The sequence below is a fragment of the Microtus pennsylvanicus genome, chromosome 11 (assembly GCF_037038515.1).
Source record: "Microtus pennsylvanicus isolate mMicPen1 chromosome 11, mMicPen1.hap1, whole genome shotgun sequence".
Taxonomy (NCBI): Eukaryota; Metazoa; Chordata; class Mammalia; order Rodentia; family Cricetidae; genus Microtus; species Microtus pennsylvanicus.
The window spans coordinates 91,350,856-91,365,755 of record NC_134589.1 but is presented as its reverse complement, the minus strand read 5'-3'; the positions used below and the strand labels follow the sequence as shown (position 1 = coordinate 91,365,755).

At 44.3% G+C, this 14,900-nt stretch overlaps 1 protein-coding gene across 1 annotated transcript in view; it reads right to left on the bottom strand.

Moving 5' to 3' along the window:
- Nucleotides 1-14,900, bottom strand: part of LOC142859519 (ATP-binding cassette sub-family A member 17-like) — a 77,445-nt gene that overhangs the window by 53,970 nt on the left and 8,575 nt on the right. The window contains exons 3-7 of the mRNA XM_075989689.1: nucleotides 14,220-14,347; nucleotides 12,745-12,907; nucleotides 8,596-8,855; nucleotides 6,277-6,393; nucleotides 3,389-3,506 (exon numbers count right to left, since the gene is read on the bottom strand). Of these exons, the coding sequence (XP_075845804.1) occupies nucleotides 3,389-3,506; nucleotides 6,277-6,393; nucleotides 8,596-8,855; nucleotides 12,745-12,907; nucleotides 14,220-14,347 (786 nt within the window). The remainder of the gene's footprint in view (nucleotides 1-3,388; nucleotides 3,507-6,276; nucleotides 6,394-8,595; nucleotides 8,856-12,744; nucleotides 12,908-14,219; nucleotides 14,348-14,900) is intronic.

Here is a 14,900-nt window from a genome sequence, read left to right as displayed (position 1 = left end):
TAGGACCCAGAGTTAAACCTGAATCTTTTGCAAGATTCTCTGAGTGCTCTTAACCACTGAGCCATCTCTACAGCTCCCTGGTCTATCGTCTTATGGTGGTGCCTTTTCTAAGTTTGAGTTGTATGGGTTATTTTATTTATTCTGGATACAAGTCTCTTGTTATTCCTAATTTTTAAAATGTTTTTCCTAGGCTATAGATCATCTCCTCGCTTTTTTTTTTCTGTATGTGTTTGCTATGTTGCTCTGACCGACCTGCCACTGTTTGTAGCAAAGACTGGTCTTGACATCAGAGCAATTGTCTTGTCTCAGCATCCCGAACACTGGAATTATAAGCATACACCACCACTTTTTTTGCTGTTAATGACGCATGGTCTCTCTATTTATAGCTCTGGCTGTTCTGGAACTCACTATGCAGAGTAGGCTGACCTTGAAATGATAATCCACCGATTTCTGCCTCCCAAATGCTGGGATTAAACATGTGTGATGCCATGTGGTGGTGGCGCACGCCTTTAATCCCAGCACTCGGGAGACAGAGGCAGATGGATCTCTGTGAGTTCGAGGCCAGCCTCGTCTACAAGAGCTAGTTCCAGGATAGGCACCAAAACTACAGAGAAACCCTGTCTCGAAAAACAAAAATATAAATAAATAAATAAATGAAGGTGTGTGACACCACATACGGCACTACAATTTTCTTTTTTTGTTTGTTTGTTTTTTTGCTTTTTCGAGACAGGGTTTCTCTGTGGCTTTGGAGCCTGTCCTAGAACTAGCTCTGTAGACCAGGCTGGTCTCGAACTCACAGAGATCCACCTGCCTCTGCCTCCCCAGTGCTGGGATTAAAGGCGTGCGCCACCATCGCCCGGCACTACAATTTTCTTGATGGAAACTTTGATAATACAAAGTTTACAATTTTTCTGGAATTCAACTATCAATTGTCTCTTATCAGCCCAATTGTCCCAAGAAGTCATTGTATAATACAAAACCATGAAGATTTTCTCTTATCTTAAAAAAAAATTTATTCTTTGAAAATTTCATACTTAACATTTAATTATTTTGATCATATCCACCACCCAACTTCATCCATTCAACTCCCATTGGGACGCCCTCAGCCTATGCCCCTCTTGGCTTCATGTCCTCTTTCATCTCTTACATTTTTTTGTGCATGTATGTGTTCATGTGGATTTATATGTGCATGTGGAGGCCAGAGTTGACATGCAATCTTCTCCTCTTTTGGTTTTCTTTGCTAAGGGTCCCTCGTTAAAACTGAAGCAAGCCGCAGCGACAGTGTCTAATTCCTCAGAGTTAGGGTGGGGATATTTTGTACTCAGCTTTTGTCATGTAGGTCCTGCAGAGTTGGCAAACACTTCACTGAACCATCTCCATCTCCTCAGTGCCTGTATTTTATTTCAGATTTATAATCCAATTTGAGTCAATTTTTGTATCTGATGTAATGTTATCCCCACAGGCTTCTTCTGATGTTGATCTCCAGTTGTTCCAGCATCTCTTGTTGAAAAGGCTCCATTGGTAAAAACCAGCCAGTTACCGCATTAGGTTACATGATCTACTTTTGCTTTCATTTGTTACTTGTCCCTAGGATTGCTTCCTTCTGATTATGATTTGTGCTTCTGAATTCACTGGTCACCTTTAATTTTTTTTTAATATTTATTTATTATGTGTACAGCATCCCTTCCATGTGTGCCTGCAAGCCAGAAGGGGGCACCAGGTCTCACTATAGATGGCTATAAGCCACCATGTGGTTGCTGGGAATTGAACTCAGGACCTCTGGAAGAGCAATCAGTGCTCTTAACCACTGAGCCATCTCTCCAGCCCTCACCTTTAATTTTTAAATATCTGCTTATTTACTACACTTGACCAAAGTTTGATGGAGGAAGGTCATTGGTTAAATAATAAATAAACTGCTTGGCTCTCATAGGTTAAAACATAGGTGGGTGGAGTAAACAGAACAGAATGCTGGGAGGAAGAGGAAGTGAGCTCAGAGGCCATGCTCCCCTCTCCGGGGCAGACACGATGAAACTCTGACCCAGGATGGATGTAGGCTAGAATCTTCCCGGTAAGCGTACCTTGGGGTGCTACACACATTATTAGAAATGGGCTAGTCCAGGTACGAGAGTTAGCTGAGAAGAGGCTAGATATAATGGGCCAAGCAGTGTTTAAAAAAGAATACAGTGTGTGTGTTATTATTTCGGGTAAAGCTAGCCAGTGGCGGGAGCTGGATGGCGGAATGCAACCCACAGCTCTCCCCCCCACAAAAGTTTAACTTTTAAGGCTTCAAGTTTGAGAACTTTAGTAGGGGTGGCGAGACAGGGTTTCTGTCCTGGAACTAGCTCTTGTAGACCAGGTTGGCCTCAAACTCACAGAGATCCTCCTGCCTCTGCCTCCTGAGTGCTGGGATCAAAGCATGAGCCACCACCGCCTGGCTCAGCCTTGAGCACTCTCAGGCATCCTTCCATGCTCGTGTCCTAACTTCTCTGACTTGATATAAAGCTACGGAAGGGAGGTGGAATTCAAAGTCTGAATCCGTCTCCATCTCAGCAGAGTCAGTATTTTCTAGGAATCACATTTTAGAGCGTGCTGTTTGATATAAAGCACTCACAAATATGAATAATACTTTTCTCTTCCTGGTTCTTGTTAACACTGTCTTCTCAGGGGCAACTGCTGAGCTCATTTTCTCTAGATGTTTTTACCTGGAGACGGTGGCTCACACTTCTGTTCTGCTCTCCGAGCTGATGCTACCTCCTACCTTTCTATCCTCTATTCTAACCTCTATCTATAGGTTTAGATGGAAGACCTCCAATGGCAACAGATTCACAAGAAACCCTTTGTGATATCTTAGAAACCTCTTCACTCTTATGCCCCAACTTCATACTCAGGATGTGGAGGAGCTGCTATCCGAAATGCCTTACCCTTCCATTGTCTTTTAAACTGAGACTTGGTGGGGCTGGAGAGATGGTCCAGGAGGTAAGAGTGGATGCTGCTCTTCCAGAGGACCTGGCTTGGATCCCCAGCACCCACATCAGGGGGCTCACAACTGCCTGTAACTTCAGCTTCAGGGAACCCAAGGGTCTCTTCTGCCCTCCAGAACACCAGCATACACGGCACACACACAGAGACACAAATAAAAACAAACTGACGCTGATTATATACCTCAATTTGAAATTATTTTAAGGGCTTAAATATACCAAAAGATTCTATTTTTCATGTGTTTTAACAAGCTTTTAACAGGGATTGGATTTTCCCACTGCTGAGATAACCATCAAACTGAAAACTTGGCTGTGGAGGAAGAAAACTAAATGCTCTAAGTAACGAGAATGACAATGCTTTCAGAAAAAAGTCATTAACACCCCCAACAGAAAATGACAGTAGTACTCACCGCGTTGAAAGAACGTGCTCATCATGAACGCAAAGAAAATTGTGGCAGTGGCAAAACACATCAGAAAAATGAATATCAAGCAAGGATTACTGTTCCCGAACACAGCCACGCTGTTTATCTGCAAAACAACCACAGATGCCGGGCGGTGGTGGTGCACGCCTTTAATCCCAGCACTCGGGAGGCAGAGGCAGGCGGATCTCTGTGAGTTCGAGACCAGTCTGGTCTACAAGAGCTAGTTCCAGGACAGGCTCCAAAACCACAGAGAAACCCTGTCTCGAAAAACCAAATAAAAAACAAAAACAAAAACAAAAAACCACAGATGTGAAGGAAGCATGATGTATCAATAAAACACTGCAGAAAATATTTTAAATTATTTAGAATTATACATAGATATTTTTAAGGCAGACATATGATCTGCCATCTGTTATAATTTATCAGTTATGCTATATGGGGGCTGGAGAGGTGGCTCAGCAACTAAGAGCCCTGGCTGCTCTTCCAGAGGACCTGGTTAGGTTCCCAGCACACACATGGCAGCCCACACCTGTGTGTAACTCCAGTTTCAGGGGATCTGTCACCCTCAAACCAATGCACATAAAATAAAAATCAGTAAATTATTTTTAAAAAGTTATGCTATGAGCATTTTCAAGGAAAAAATAAGTTTGGATTAAATTTTTGCCCTAATGTGGATTTTTTTTTCCTTTGGGGGCGTTATTGTGGGTATTGAGCTAAGGGCCTTAAATACACCAGGCATGTGTTCTACCACTGAGTTACACCTCCAGCAAAAGTGGAGGTGTGTGTCACATGATCACTGTGACATACACTTGGTGATCCTTCTGCTACCTCATGTCTTCTGTTTTAATGCTTTCTGGTTATTTCCTTTGTTGAAATAGTTTCCTATTTAGTCTGAGCTTTTCTTTCTTTCACCACACTAACACAACATTAACAATTTAAAAGGTAAGTTTTTATATATCCAAGTTGTGGATTATTAAATTCAAGCAGGAAAATGTTAATATCAAACCCTATTGGCACACCTTTAATCCCAGCACTCGGGAGGCAGAGACAGGCAGATCTCTGTGAGTTAGAGACCAGCCTGGTCTACAAGAGCTAGTTCCAGGACAGGCACCAAAAATACAAAGAAACCCTGTCTCGAAAAAATAAAATAAACCAAAACCAAAACCGACCCCCCCACCAAAAAAAAAAACCCATTGGCAGCATAAAAAAAAAGCATGATACCATGGAAGCAAAATAATGTTTTACAGTAACTATTTTCATCTATTGTTTTGTGTGTTTTTTTGCTTTTGTTCGGCTCTTTTTTTCTTTTTTGGACAGGGTTTCTCTGTGTAGCCCTGGCTAGCTGGCCTTGAACTCATAATAATCTGCTGCCTCTGCCCCCAAGTGCTGGGATTAGGACTGTGCCACCATCACCCAGATTTTTGTTTTGTTTTGTTTTTCTGCCCAGCTATTTTCAACCATTGTACTGCATGAAATTTATCTTTTAAAGTTTGTAAAATTGTGGGGCTGTTCTGGCTATTTCTAGAAGGGTTCCCAGGTGTGTACTGGGATGTTCCAAGCTAGGTCCTTGGGCAGCAGAGGAGAGGATGCCTGAACTGGCCTTGTCCCATAGCCACAATGATGAATATCTTAAATATCACCATAGAACCTTCGTCTGGTAATGGATGGAGATAGAGACAGAGACCCACATCGGAGCACTGGACTGAGCCCCCAAGGTCCAGTTGAAGAGCAGGAGGGAGAAGATGAGCAAGAAAGTCAGGACCACGAGGGGTTGGTCCACCCACGGAGACAGTGTGACCGACCTAATGGGAGCTCACCAAATCCCGCTGGACTGGGACTGAACGAGCTTGTGATCAAACCGGACTCTCTGAATGTGGCTGACAATGGGGACTGACAGAGAAGCCAAGGACAATGGCACTGGGATTTGTCTCTACTGCATGTACTAGCTTTTTGGGGTCCTAGTCTGTTTGGATGCACACCTTCCTAGGCCTGGATGGAGTGGGGAGGGCCTTGGGGAGGGGGTATCCTGCCCTCTCTTAGGACTGAAGGGGGGGAGGGTGAGTGGAGGAGTGAGAGAGAAGTGGGAGGAGGGGAGGAAGTGGAAAATTTTATGGTATTATTTATAAAGCAATAAAAAAATGTGGGGCTGGAGAGATGGCTCAAGGATTAAGAACACTAGTTAGTTGTTCTTCCAGAGGTCCTGAGTTCAATTCCCAGCAACCACATGGTGGCTCACAACCAAATGTAATAGGATCTAATGCCCTCTTCTGGCCTGCAGGCATACATACAGGCAGAATACTGTACACATAATAAATAAATAAATAAATCTTTAAAAAAATCTTTAAAGTAGCCGGGCGGTGGTGGCGCACGCCTTTAATCCCAGCACTTGGGAGGCAGAGGCAGGCGGATCTCTGTGAGTTCCAGACCAGCCTGGTCTACAAGACTAGTTCCAGGACAGGCTCCAAAGCCACAGAGAAACCCTGTCTCGAAAAAAAAACAAAAAAAAATCTTTAAAGTTTGTAAAAATGCATTTTGTGATCCTCAAGTTCCTACTACTAGATTAGGTGTGACAGCACAAGAGTGAAACCCAGCACTTTAGGGTAAGGTTGAGAATTCACACAAATTCAAGTCAGCCTGGCTTGTACAGTGGGTTCTCGGCCAGTCAGGGCTCTGTAATGAGCCTCCTTCTCAAAAAGAAAAGGAACAGAAATGGGAAGAAGAGGAGGAAGGATGCTTAATTCCCCAGAATTTCAGCCAATACCACTGAATATTCATCAGAGATTTTCCAAATGGTCACCAATAACAATATCACCCATACCATTCCAGGTTCTCCCCTATCCATTCAGAGCTCACCATATTCTAAAGAATAAGCATACCTTTGTGCAGAAAAGAATGGTCATAACAGAAACAGCAATTAAGGCAGAAATGAAGAACGTGATGAACCAGGCAACCCAGTGCAGCCAGCTCTCCAAGCCCATCAGACACATATATTCCTGGAGGCAGGGAAAGAGCCGAGTGTTAGAGTCTCGTCACCCATCCTAGGTAGAGTCTGGGACATCACTGACTCAGTAGGCTAGGACAACAGGCTGGGTGTCTTGGGAAGAAACAGCTACTGGGGCTGATGGAGACAGACGCACCCAGAAGGCGAGAGAATAAACAGGGAGGGTGCTTGGCTCAACTACGGCAGAGGAGGCACTGCATAAACCAACTTTAAATTTAAAACCAATTGCTAGGAGAATTTAGAAGTAGGACACCTAAGGAGCCCAGACTTTAAAGCAAAGTATAGTAATCTATGACTATAATGTCAGCATTTGGGAGACAGAGGCAGCAGAATTTGTCAGAAGTTCAAAGCCAGTCTAGTCTATGGTACAGGCCAGTCAGGGGTTCTATATTGAGATCTTGTCTCAAAAAAAAAAGTTTGGACTTTATTCTCAGGGCCATTTACTTGCAGGAGACATTCAGTAAATGAACGAACAAACAGCTTATTTGTCATTGGAATTCTAGGCCTGAGCCAGCACGCCTAACTTCCATAATGTTAAATTAATCTGAAAAGAAGATTCGAGTATAAAGAACAAAAACATGACCAAAGGCGCTGGAGAGATGACTCAGTGGTTAAGAGCATTGCCTGCTCTTCCTAAGGTCCTGAGTTCAATTCCCAGCAACCGCATGGTGGCTCACAACCATTTGTAGAGAGGTCTGGCGCCCTCTTCTGGCCTTCAGGCATACAGACAGAATATTATATACATAATAAATAAATAAATATTTTTTTTAAAAAAAACATGACCAAAGAGTAGACATTTTATGCCTACCAGCTTCTACACAAATTTACTGCTGAAGCAAAAAATAGGGAAGATCCAATTCCATCACAGGAGTGGGAACTAAGTGGGTGTGCTAGCCGCATGACAGAAGCTCCTCGTTCCCCAGGGCTTTTCGGTGAGTATGAAGTTGGACAGAGCATCCATCCCATAGGCAGCCTCGAGACGCACCCTAGTCGGTCTGCCTCTTCCTCCTGACTGCAGAGACAGAGCAGGCCAGGGCAAACAGCTCCCCAGCTACAGATGTCGTCAAAGGCCCAGAAAAGCTTCAAAAGAGATTTTAATACGCAATCATAATAATCAATAAAAAAGAAAAGGCAATTTGGGCTGAAGAGCTGGCTTATTGGTTAAAAGCACTGGCTACTCTTCCAGAGTTACTGAGTTCAATTCCCAGCACCCACATTGTGGGTCACACCATCTCTATCAATTCCCAGCACCCATATCGTGACTCACAACCATCTCTAACTGTAGTTGCAGGGGAACCAGTGCCCCCTTCTGGTGTACAGATGTACATGCAGGTGAAAATACCCTATACATAAAATACATAAATTTAAAAATTATTTTAAGCCAGGCAGTGGTGACTCACACCTTTAATCCCAGCACTCAGAAGGCAGAGGCAGGCCTTGAACTCTCAGGGAGTTCAAGGCCAGCCTGGTCTACAGAGTGAGTTCCAGGACAGGCTCCAAAGCTACCTGTCTTGAAAAACCAAAAACCAAAAAAAATAAAAAATTATTTTAAAAAGAGAAAAAAATTAAAGAGAAGATTTTATCCAGATGAACCTCTAGCCCTGGGGAGGCCGAAGCAAACGGACCATGAGTACATGGTCAGCCTGGATCACACAGTGGGTTCTGGGTCACTACTGGCTACCGAATGAGACCACGTCTGAGAAACAAGAGCCTAAGCAATACAAGATATTTTTTAAAGGTTAGAACATGAGAAAAGAAGTGATAGAGGTTGTGTAAACAGACGAGCACAGAAAGTGAGTAGTGAAACCAGTTTCGGGACCAACTCAGAGGGAACAAATCCTGTCTTCGGTTGTATTTTCCTAGAAGATGCTTCTCAGACATCTTGCCACAAAATGGTAGTGGGTTAACTGTGGCTAAAAATCCCCTCTGTGTGGACACTGAACGCCTGCCCTGCTAGCGACAGTGTGCTAACTGAGCAGACCTCCTAGGCTGGGCAACCTAAAAGAAAGACCATGTGTGATAAGAGATGGGGCTCCCTAAACTGCTAGCAGGATAGAAATATGAAAACACTTCTGCTTTTCAGTTCACCCGAGGCTGACGAATCCTCCCACTTGCTTGGGCCTCAGTCCCCCGAGATAGTTCATTAGCATCCGCCCCATAGCCCTGTCCTTCCCCTCTGAGTGGACAGAGCTACCTTCACTTTCTTCTCCTTCTCCAGTGAAATGGAACTGATGATTATGAGCTCGACACAGATGAAGCTGAGCATGAGCAGCAGAGGGAACTCATTCTGAAGGATCATTAAGAATGGGTCCTGGATATGGGGCCCAAACGGGAATCTCTGCAACAGTACTTGGAGATTCTTGAACATGTTTTGTGTTGCATTGGGAGCATGGTGCCACATGATGGCTCTGTCTACTGCATGCTGTATTGATAGGAAGCCTTCTCCGTTGTATCCTGCAAGAAAGCAGAATATCACGCATAAGAAAGGCTGATGATCAAAGTGACCGAAAATTCAGGTGGATCCTGGCTAGTCATTAAGACAGACAACAGCCAGCAGGTATTCTTAGGGGTCTCGTGATATACCACAGAGGTCAGAGAAGAGCCACTTTGGAGAGTCATGGGAATGAAGCAATGACAAGGGTCTTCGTGGGATCGTCTCCCTTCATTCTCCACCTCTGTGGACAGAGCACCTGTTCTGTAGTTTTGATTATACAGTAAACACAGGACAGTTAGACTCAAAGCACTTGAAAGACGCAGACTTCCTGTGTTGTGACTGCTGTATGTTGCTGGCAAGCCACAAACACTGTCTTCATCATAAGCAACACTCATTTTTTTTGTTGTTGTTGTTGTTTTGTTTTTCGAGACAGGGTTTCTCGGTGGCTTTGGAGCCTGTCCTAGAACTAGTCTTGTAGACCAGGCTGGTCTCGAACTCACAGAGATCCGCCTGCCTCTGCCTCCTGAGTGCTGGGATTAAAGGCGTGCGCCACCATCGCCCGGCAGCAACACTCATTTAAGAGTGTAGTTGGTGTGCCAGGATCAACTTTTAATAAAAATAGATTGCAAGGTAAGGATCCGGAGTGGTTATCTAGTTCCAAGCAAGGGTAACCAGCCTCCATGGAAGGGCAGTAGAGTAGTACAGAGCCCTGCAGTAGAAGCCACCACAGTGCCCCATTGTCTAGACACAGGCAGACCTCCAGATCTGTCAAACTGGAATAGGGAAGCGCAAATTGCTGGCAACGAGCCCTGGGTATTGTTATGCATTCTTATTTGGTTTGTATGTCTGTTTTCACTAAACAATTATAGGGATTTTCTAGAATCAGAGTAAATACTTGGGTACTTAGGCTTGGATTCTAGTTGGTGGGCATGCAAGCACAAGACTGAAAGACAATTGTGTTGGTCATCCTATAACGAGGGGCTGATGATCAATTTTGGAAGAACAGTTGCTTGACTGGTGGGAAGTCAAGAAACCTAAAATGAATTGGAGAACATGTATCCTGTATGTGAGGAGTGGCTCCTGGGCCCCCACTCGGGGATATGCTGCTTCATGTGGAGAGCATCTCAGTTATGGGCCATCTCTTCTCCATAAGTCTGGAATTGCCAGAGAGGAAACTGGGGGCTGCCATGGAAGGGGTGGGTCCAGGGAAAGCGGGTGCCAAGTAGGGATGTCTGCACTGTTAGATACAGTTGTGTCCATTTCCACAGCAGAGAACAAGATGACAGGAAGCAGACACTGAGAAAAGCTCTCCCCTATCTTACTGGGGAGCTACAAGAAGAAAGTCAGCAGTGCTTCTTGCACAGAAGGATTACAGAATCTGGGAGTTACAACCCAGCTTTGAAGCCATGTGTTATACCTGATGTGGCATATGCCTGTTATTCCCCTCTGTATGCTGTGAATATGTTTTATTACCATCGGTTAATATAGAAGCTGCTTTGGTCTATGGGAGGGCAGAATATAGCAAGGCAGGAAATAAAAGCAGAGATAGAGGAGGAAAGAAGGCAGAGTCAAGAGACACCATGTAGCTGCCCAAGGAGGAAGACACCATAGCCTTACTGGTAGGTCACAGGCTCATGGTGATACACAGATTAATAGAAATGGGTTGGTTTAAGATGTAAGAGCTATCTAGGAATATGCCTGAGCCAGTGGCCAAACAGTGTTGTAATTAATATAGTTTCTGTGTGATTATTTGGGTCTGAGCAGTCAGAAAACAAAAGAACAGCCTCCGTTTACATATGCATTAGCACACAGGAGCCCCTAGGAACACCTCACCTTCTGATTTTAATGTTATTTGCTTATCCTGAGCAAAACAGTAAGGGGAGGGGCACTTTCTTAGGGTATGACTCCAAAGTAGGAGACAAAAGAGTGGAGCTTGTCATGCGATCTGAAAAAGGGGCAGCTAGTACTCTCCAGCTAGTTGTGGGTGGGCAAAGTGGATAGAATTAGAACCAACGAGAGATCTAAAGATTCAGAAAGAGCAGTAAATTCAAATGAAGTATTAGCCAATGCAGAGGTCATGTGTTCAGCACCCACTCCACCCTGCCCCCACCACCCGCATGTGTGCACATGAGCATGTGTGCACAGGAAGAGGCCAGACTCAGGTATTATTGCCCAAGAGCCATCAACAAGGTCTCTCACTGGGACGTGGGGTTTGCTAATTAGGCTAGCCTGACCAGTGAGCCTTAGGAATCAGCCTGTCTCTGCCTCCCAGGACTGAGATATCTGGCAGGCATATGTGAGATGCTAAACTCTTTCCTCAGTGCTGTAAAAGTAAACAAACGGACTGGAGAGATGGCTCAGAGGTTAAGAGAACTGGCTGCTCTTCCAAAGACCATGAGTTCAATTCCCAGCAACCACATGGTGGCTCACAACCATCTAAAATGAGATCTAGTGCCCTCTTCTGGTGTATGCAGGCAGACACTATGCATACTAAATAAATAAACCATTTTTATTTATTTATTTATTTGGTTTTTCGAGACAGGGTTTCTCTGTGGCTTTGGCGCCTGTCCTGGAAATAGCTCTTGTAGACCAGGCTGGCCCCGAACTCACAGAGATCTGCCTGCCTCTGCTATTCCCTAGTGCTGGGAATAAAGACGTGCACCACCACCGCCTGCCATAAATCATTTTTTAAAAGTGAATAAACAACAGCACAGGCCTAGAGGTATAGCTCATTAGTAGAGTGTTAGCCCAATACATGGAAAGTCCTGGGTTTGATCCCCAAAACTGTAGGGTTTGGGGAAGGGGCAGAAAAACAAGAGTGCTACTTACAGGGAGAGAAGGAAGGTCACAGAAACATTACATAGTCACAAAATGTAAGTCATGTGTCTGTCATGATGAGGGCTACATCTTCCCTAAATAACTGGCCATTCTTGTTATACTTAGGGTTCCACTCTGGTCCTGCACGTTGTGAAACAAAGATAATGCCCGTGGGTTCTCAACAGGGATCAGGTGGCTGCGCTCAAGGTAAATGCACTGGTGTCTCCCTAATTTTCTGGCTGAGTCCTGGTCCCTAACCACACCATCAGGCAGAGGCTGATGTGGCAGAAAGCAGCATCTGGGGACCTTGTGTTCTCTAGCCTCTGGGAGGCCTTTCCTGTCAGTAACCTCAGAAGCAACCATTGTACCAAGATGAATTCCCATACATCTCTAACAGTCAGCAGCGTGTGTTAGTTCTGGCAGTACTAGAGACTCAACATGAGGGGTCTCACGCTAGGCAAGCACCACTGAGGTATGCCTCCTTCCCGGGAGTAACTTTCCTAAAATGAAAAGAAAAAGGTAGAGGAGTTGTTACTTTACAGGAATTTCAACAATTAAAGAAATTCACTTGAGCTGTTTGTAGGGAACAGTGATAAACATACTTTAAAAAGCAGAGTGTTGCCGGGCGATGGTGGCGCACGCCTTTAATCCCAGCACTCGGGAGGCAGAGGCAGGAGGATCTCTGTGAGTTCGAGACCAGCCTGGTCTACAAGAGCTAGTTCCAGGACAGGCTCCAAAACCACAGAGAAACCCTGTCTCGAAAAAACAAAAAAAAAAAAAAAAAAAAAAAAACAAAAAAGCAGAGTGTTACAAATATAGAAGCACACGCCCCTGTTATTGTAAAATGCTTTCATTCTTTCAAGCAATTCAATGCCATTATAAGCAATTAAAATACATACCTGCTGCTTTACCTCATACTGGAATATAAGCATTTTATTGAACGCCTCATTTTGCAAAGGCAGCTCCTTGGACCTCTACTGAAATGCTAATCTTAGGCAAGCATCCAGTTAGCCAAACAGTATCACAAATATGTGGTACAGGGCAAATGTGGCTGTGCTCACAGTAATATTACAGGCTTCAGAGTTTCCTCACCAGGGCTTCCCCCATCAGCATATGCAAATTCCCGGGGTTCTTGGCTTAGATTAGGAGGATAAAGAAAGGCTGTGCACCAGCCTTCTATCTCCTCTTGAAAAATGAAATGCCTCCATTGTGCGAAGTTCCTCTGAACATAACTGAAGCGCAAGTCATACTTAACCTACGAGAAACAGAGAGAAAACATTTGGCCACGAGATCCTGGAACTCAGCAATGGTACACGACAGAGCAAAACTATTTGTCGTAACTCTTTAAGGCCACACAGACAGGTGTCCCTTCTGGAATCGCATAACGGTCTTCCTTGTATTTCTCTGCAAATTATCCCTGTGACCAACCTGGGAAAGGAGCAATGAACTGTAGAATACTCTGGAACCAGGTCACCTAGACCTCAGCCCCAAATTTCTTATTAAAATGCAGTCACCCTGGTCAAGTTACTTAATCTCAATAATTTTTTCCTCGGCTCCTTCAGCGTGAAAGGGGGATGGAAACAGTCTCTGACCCATTAGCTGCCTGGACGGTTACACGATATGGTATCTGACATGTATGTCATTAACACATGCTTGTAAAATATGGTTGGTTTTTATTAGTCACGGTACAAGTTCTAAAAGTCATTAAACTGCCTGTATAGCACAAAAGCTACACACAAGTGTTTCACCCATAGCAAACCATAAATCAAATATTCTTGTTTAACATACTACTTTTGGTTTTTTTTGTATTTGTTTTTTGAGACAGGGTTTCTCTGTAGCTTTGGAGCCTGTCCTGGAACTAGCTCTTGTAGCTCTTGTTTGAGATCTCTTGTCTCAAACTCACAGAGATCTGCCTGCCTCTGCCTCCCAAGTGCTGGGATTAAAGGCGTGGCCGCCACTGCTCAGCTAGAACAGATTTTTTTTGGTTTGTTTTTTTTAAAAAAAATATTTATTTATTATGTATACAATATTCTGTTTGCGTGTATGTCTCCAGGCCAGAAGAGGGCACCAGACCTCATTACAGATGGTTGTGAGCCACCATGTGGTTGCTGGGAATTGAACTCAGAACCTTTGGAAGAACAGGCGGTGCTCTTAACCACTGAGCCATCTCTCCAGCCCCCAAGAACAGATTTCTTTTAAACAGTCTGAAACAACTGAGTGGGCTGTAAGATGTGAAGGTGGAATATCCACTCGTATTCTCTGGAATAAGTCAACAAAGCTGCCATAGAAGAAAGCTGGAGGGTGGAGAACCTGACTGACCCACACTGAGGATGTAACCACATAGTAAAATTGTTATAGGGGACCAGGTGGTGCTGGCACTCGCTTTTAATCCCAGCACTTGGGAGACAGAGGCAGGCAGATCTCTGTGAGTTCGAGGTCAGCCTGGTCTACAAAGCAAGTTCCAGGACAGCTAGGACTGTTACACAGAGAAGCCCTGTCTTGAAAATCACCTTCCCCCCCACCCACACACAAAATCATTATAGGTTGTTATAGGAAGGTTATCTTACCATAAGTGGCAAAGGTTCATTGCTGCTATTGAAGCTGTGGTCAAAAACAATTCCTACCAGTATGAAGAAAGACTTGGGATCCTTAATTATATAGTTTTCAAATAATGGCACTGAAGGAAAGCCTACAACTACAAAGAGAAAAATCCAGTTAGTGACTAGCTGGCATGAAAGCAAATGGTGCCACAAACCGTCATCCTAAGGGGATTTCAGATTCCAGCTTGTTTTGCCATTCACTTACTCAGTCATTCTGCAAACACATGAGCAGAGAGAGACATACACTCAAAATGAAATTAGTTAAAAGGCATGGCTTTTAGCTAGGTGGTGGCACACGCCTTTAATCCCAGCACTCTGGAGGCAGAGTTTGAAGCCAGGCTGACCTACAGAGTGACTTCCAGGAGAGTCAGGACTACACAGAGAAGCCCCATCTTTTGTTTTTGTTGTTGTTATTCAGTTCGGAACGTATAGTACAGTCCACAACTGTCTGTGAATCCCGGAAGTGATGCTGAGGAGAAAGGGCTAGCTCGTACTCATTATCACGTGTGTTATGTGAGTGCAAGAGTATGTGGAGGTCACGGCATAAATTCCAGTCTGTTCTCTTCTTCTTTATGTGGGTTCCAAGGACTGAACTAAGCTGTCCTATTTATGTGGCAAGCGATGGAGCCGTGTTGCTGACTATAATAG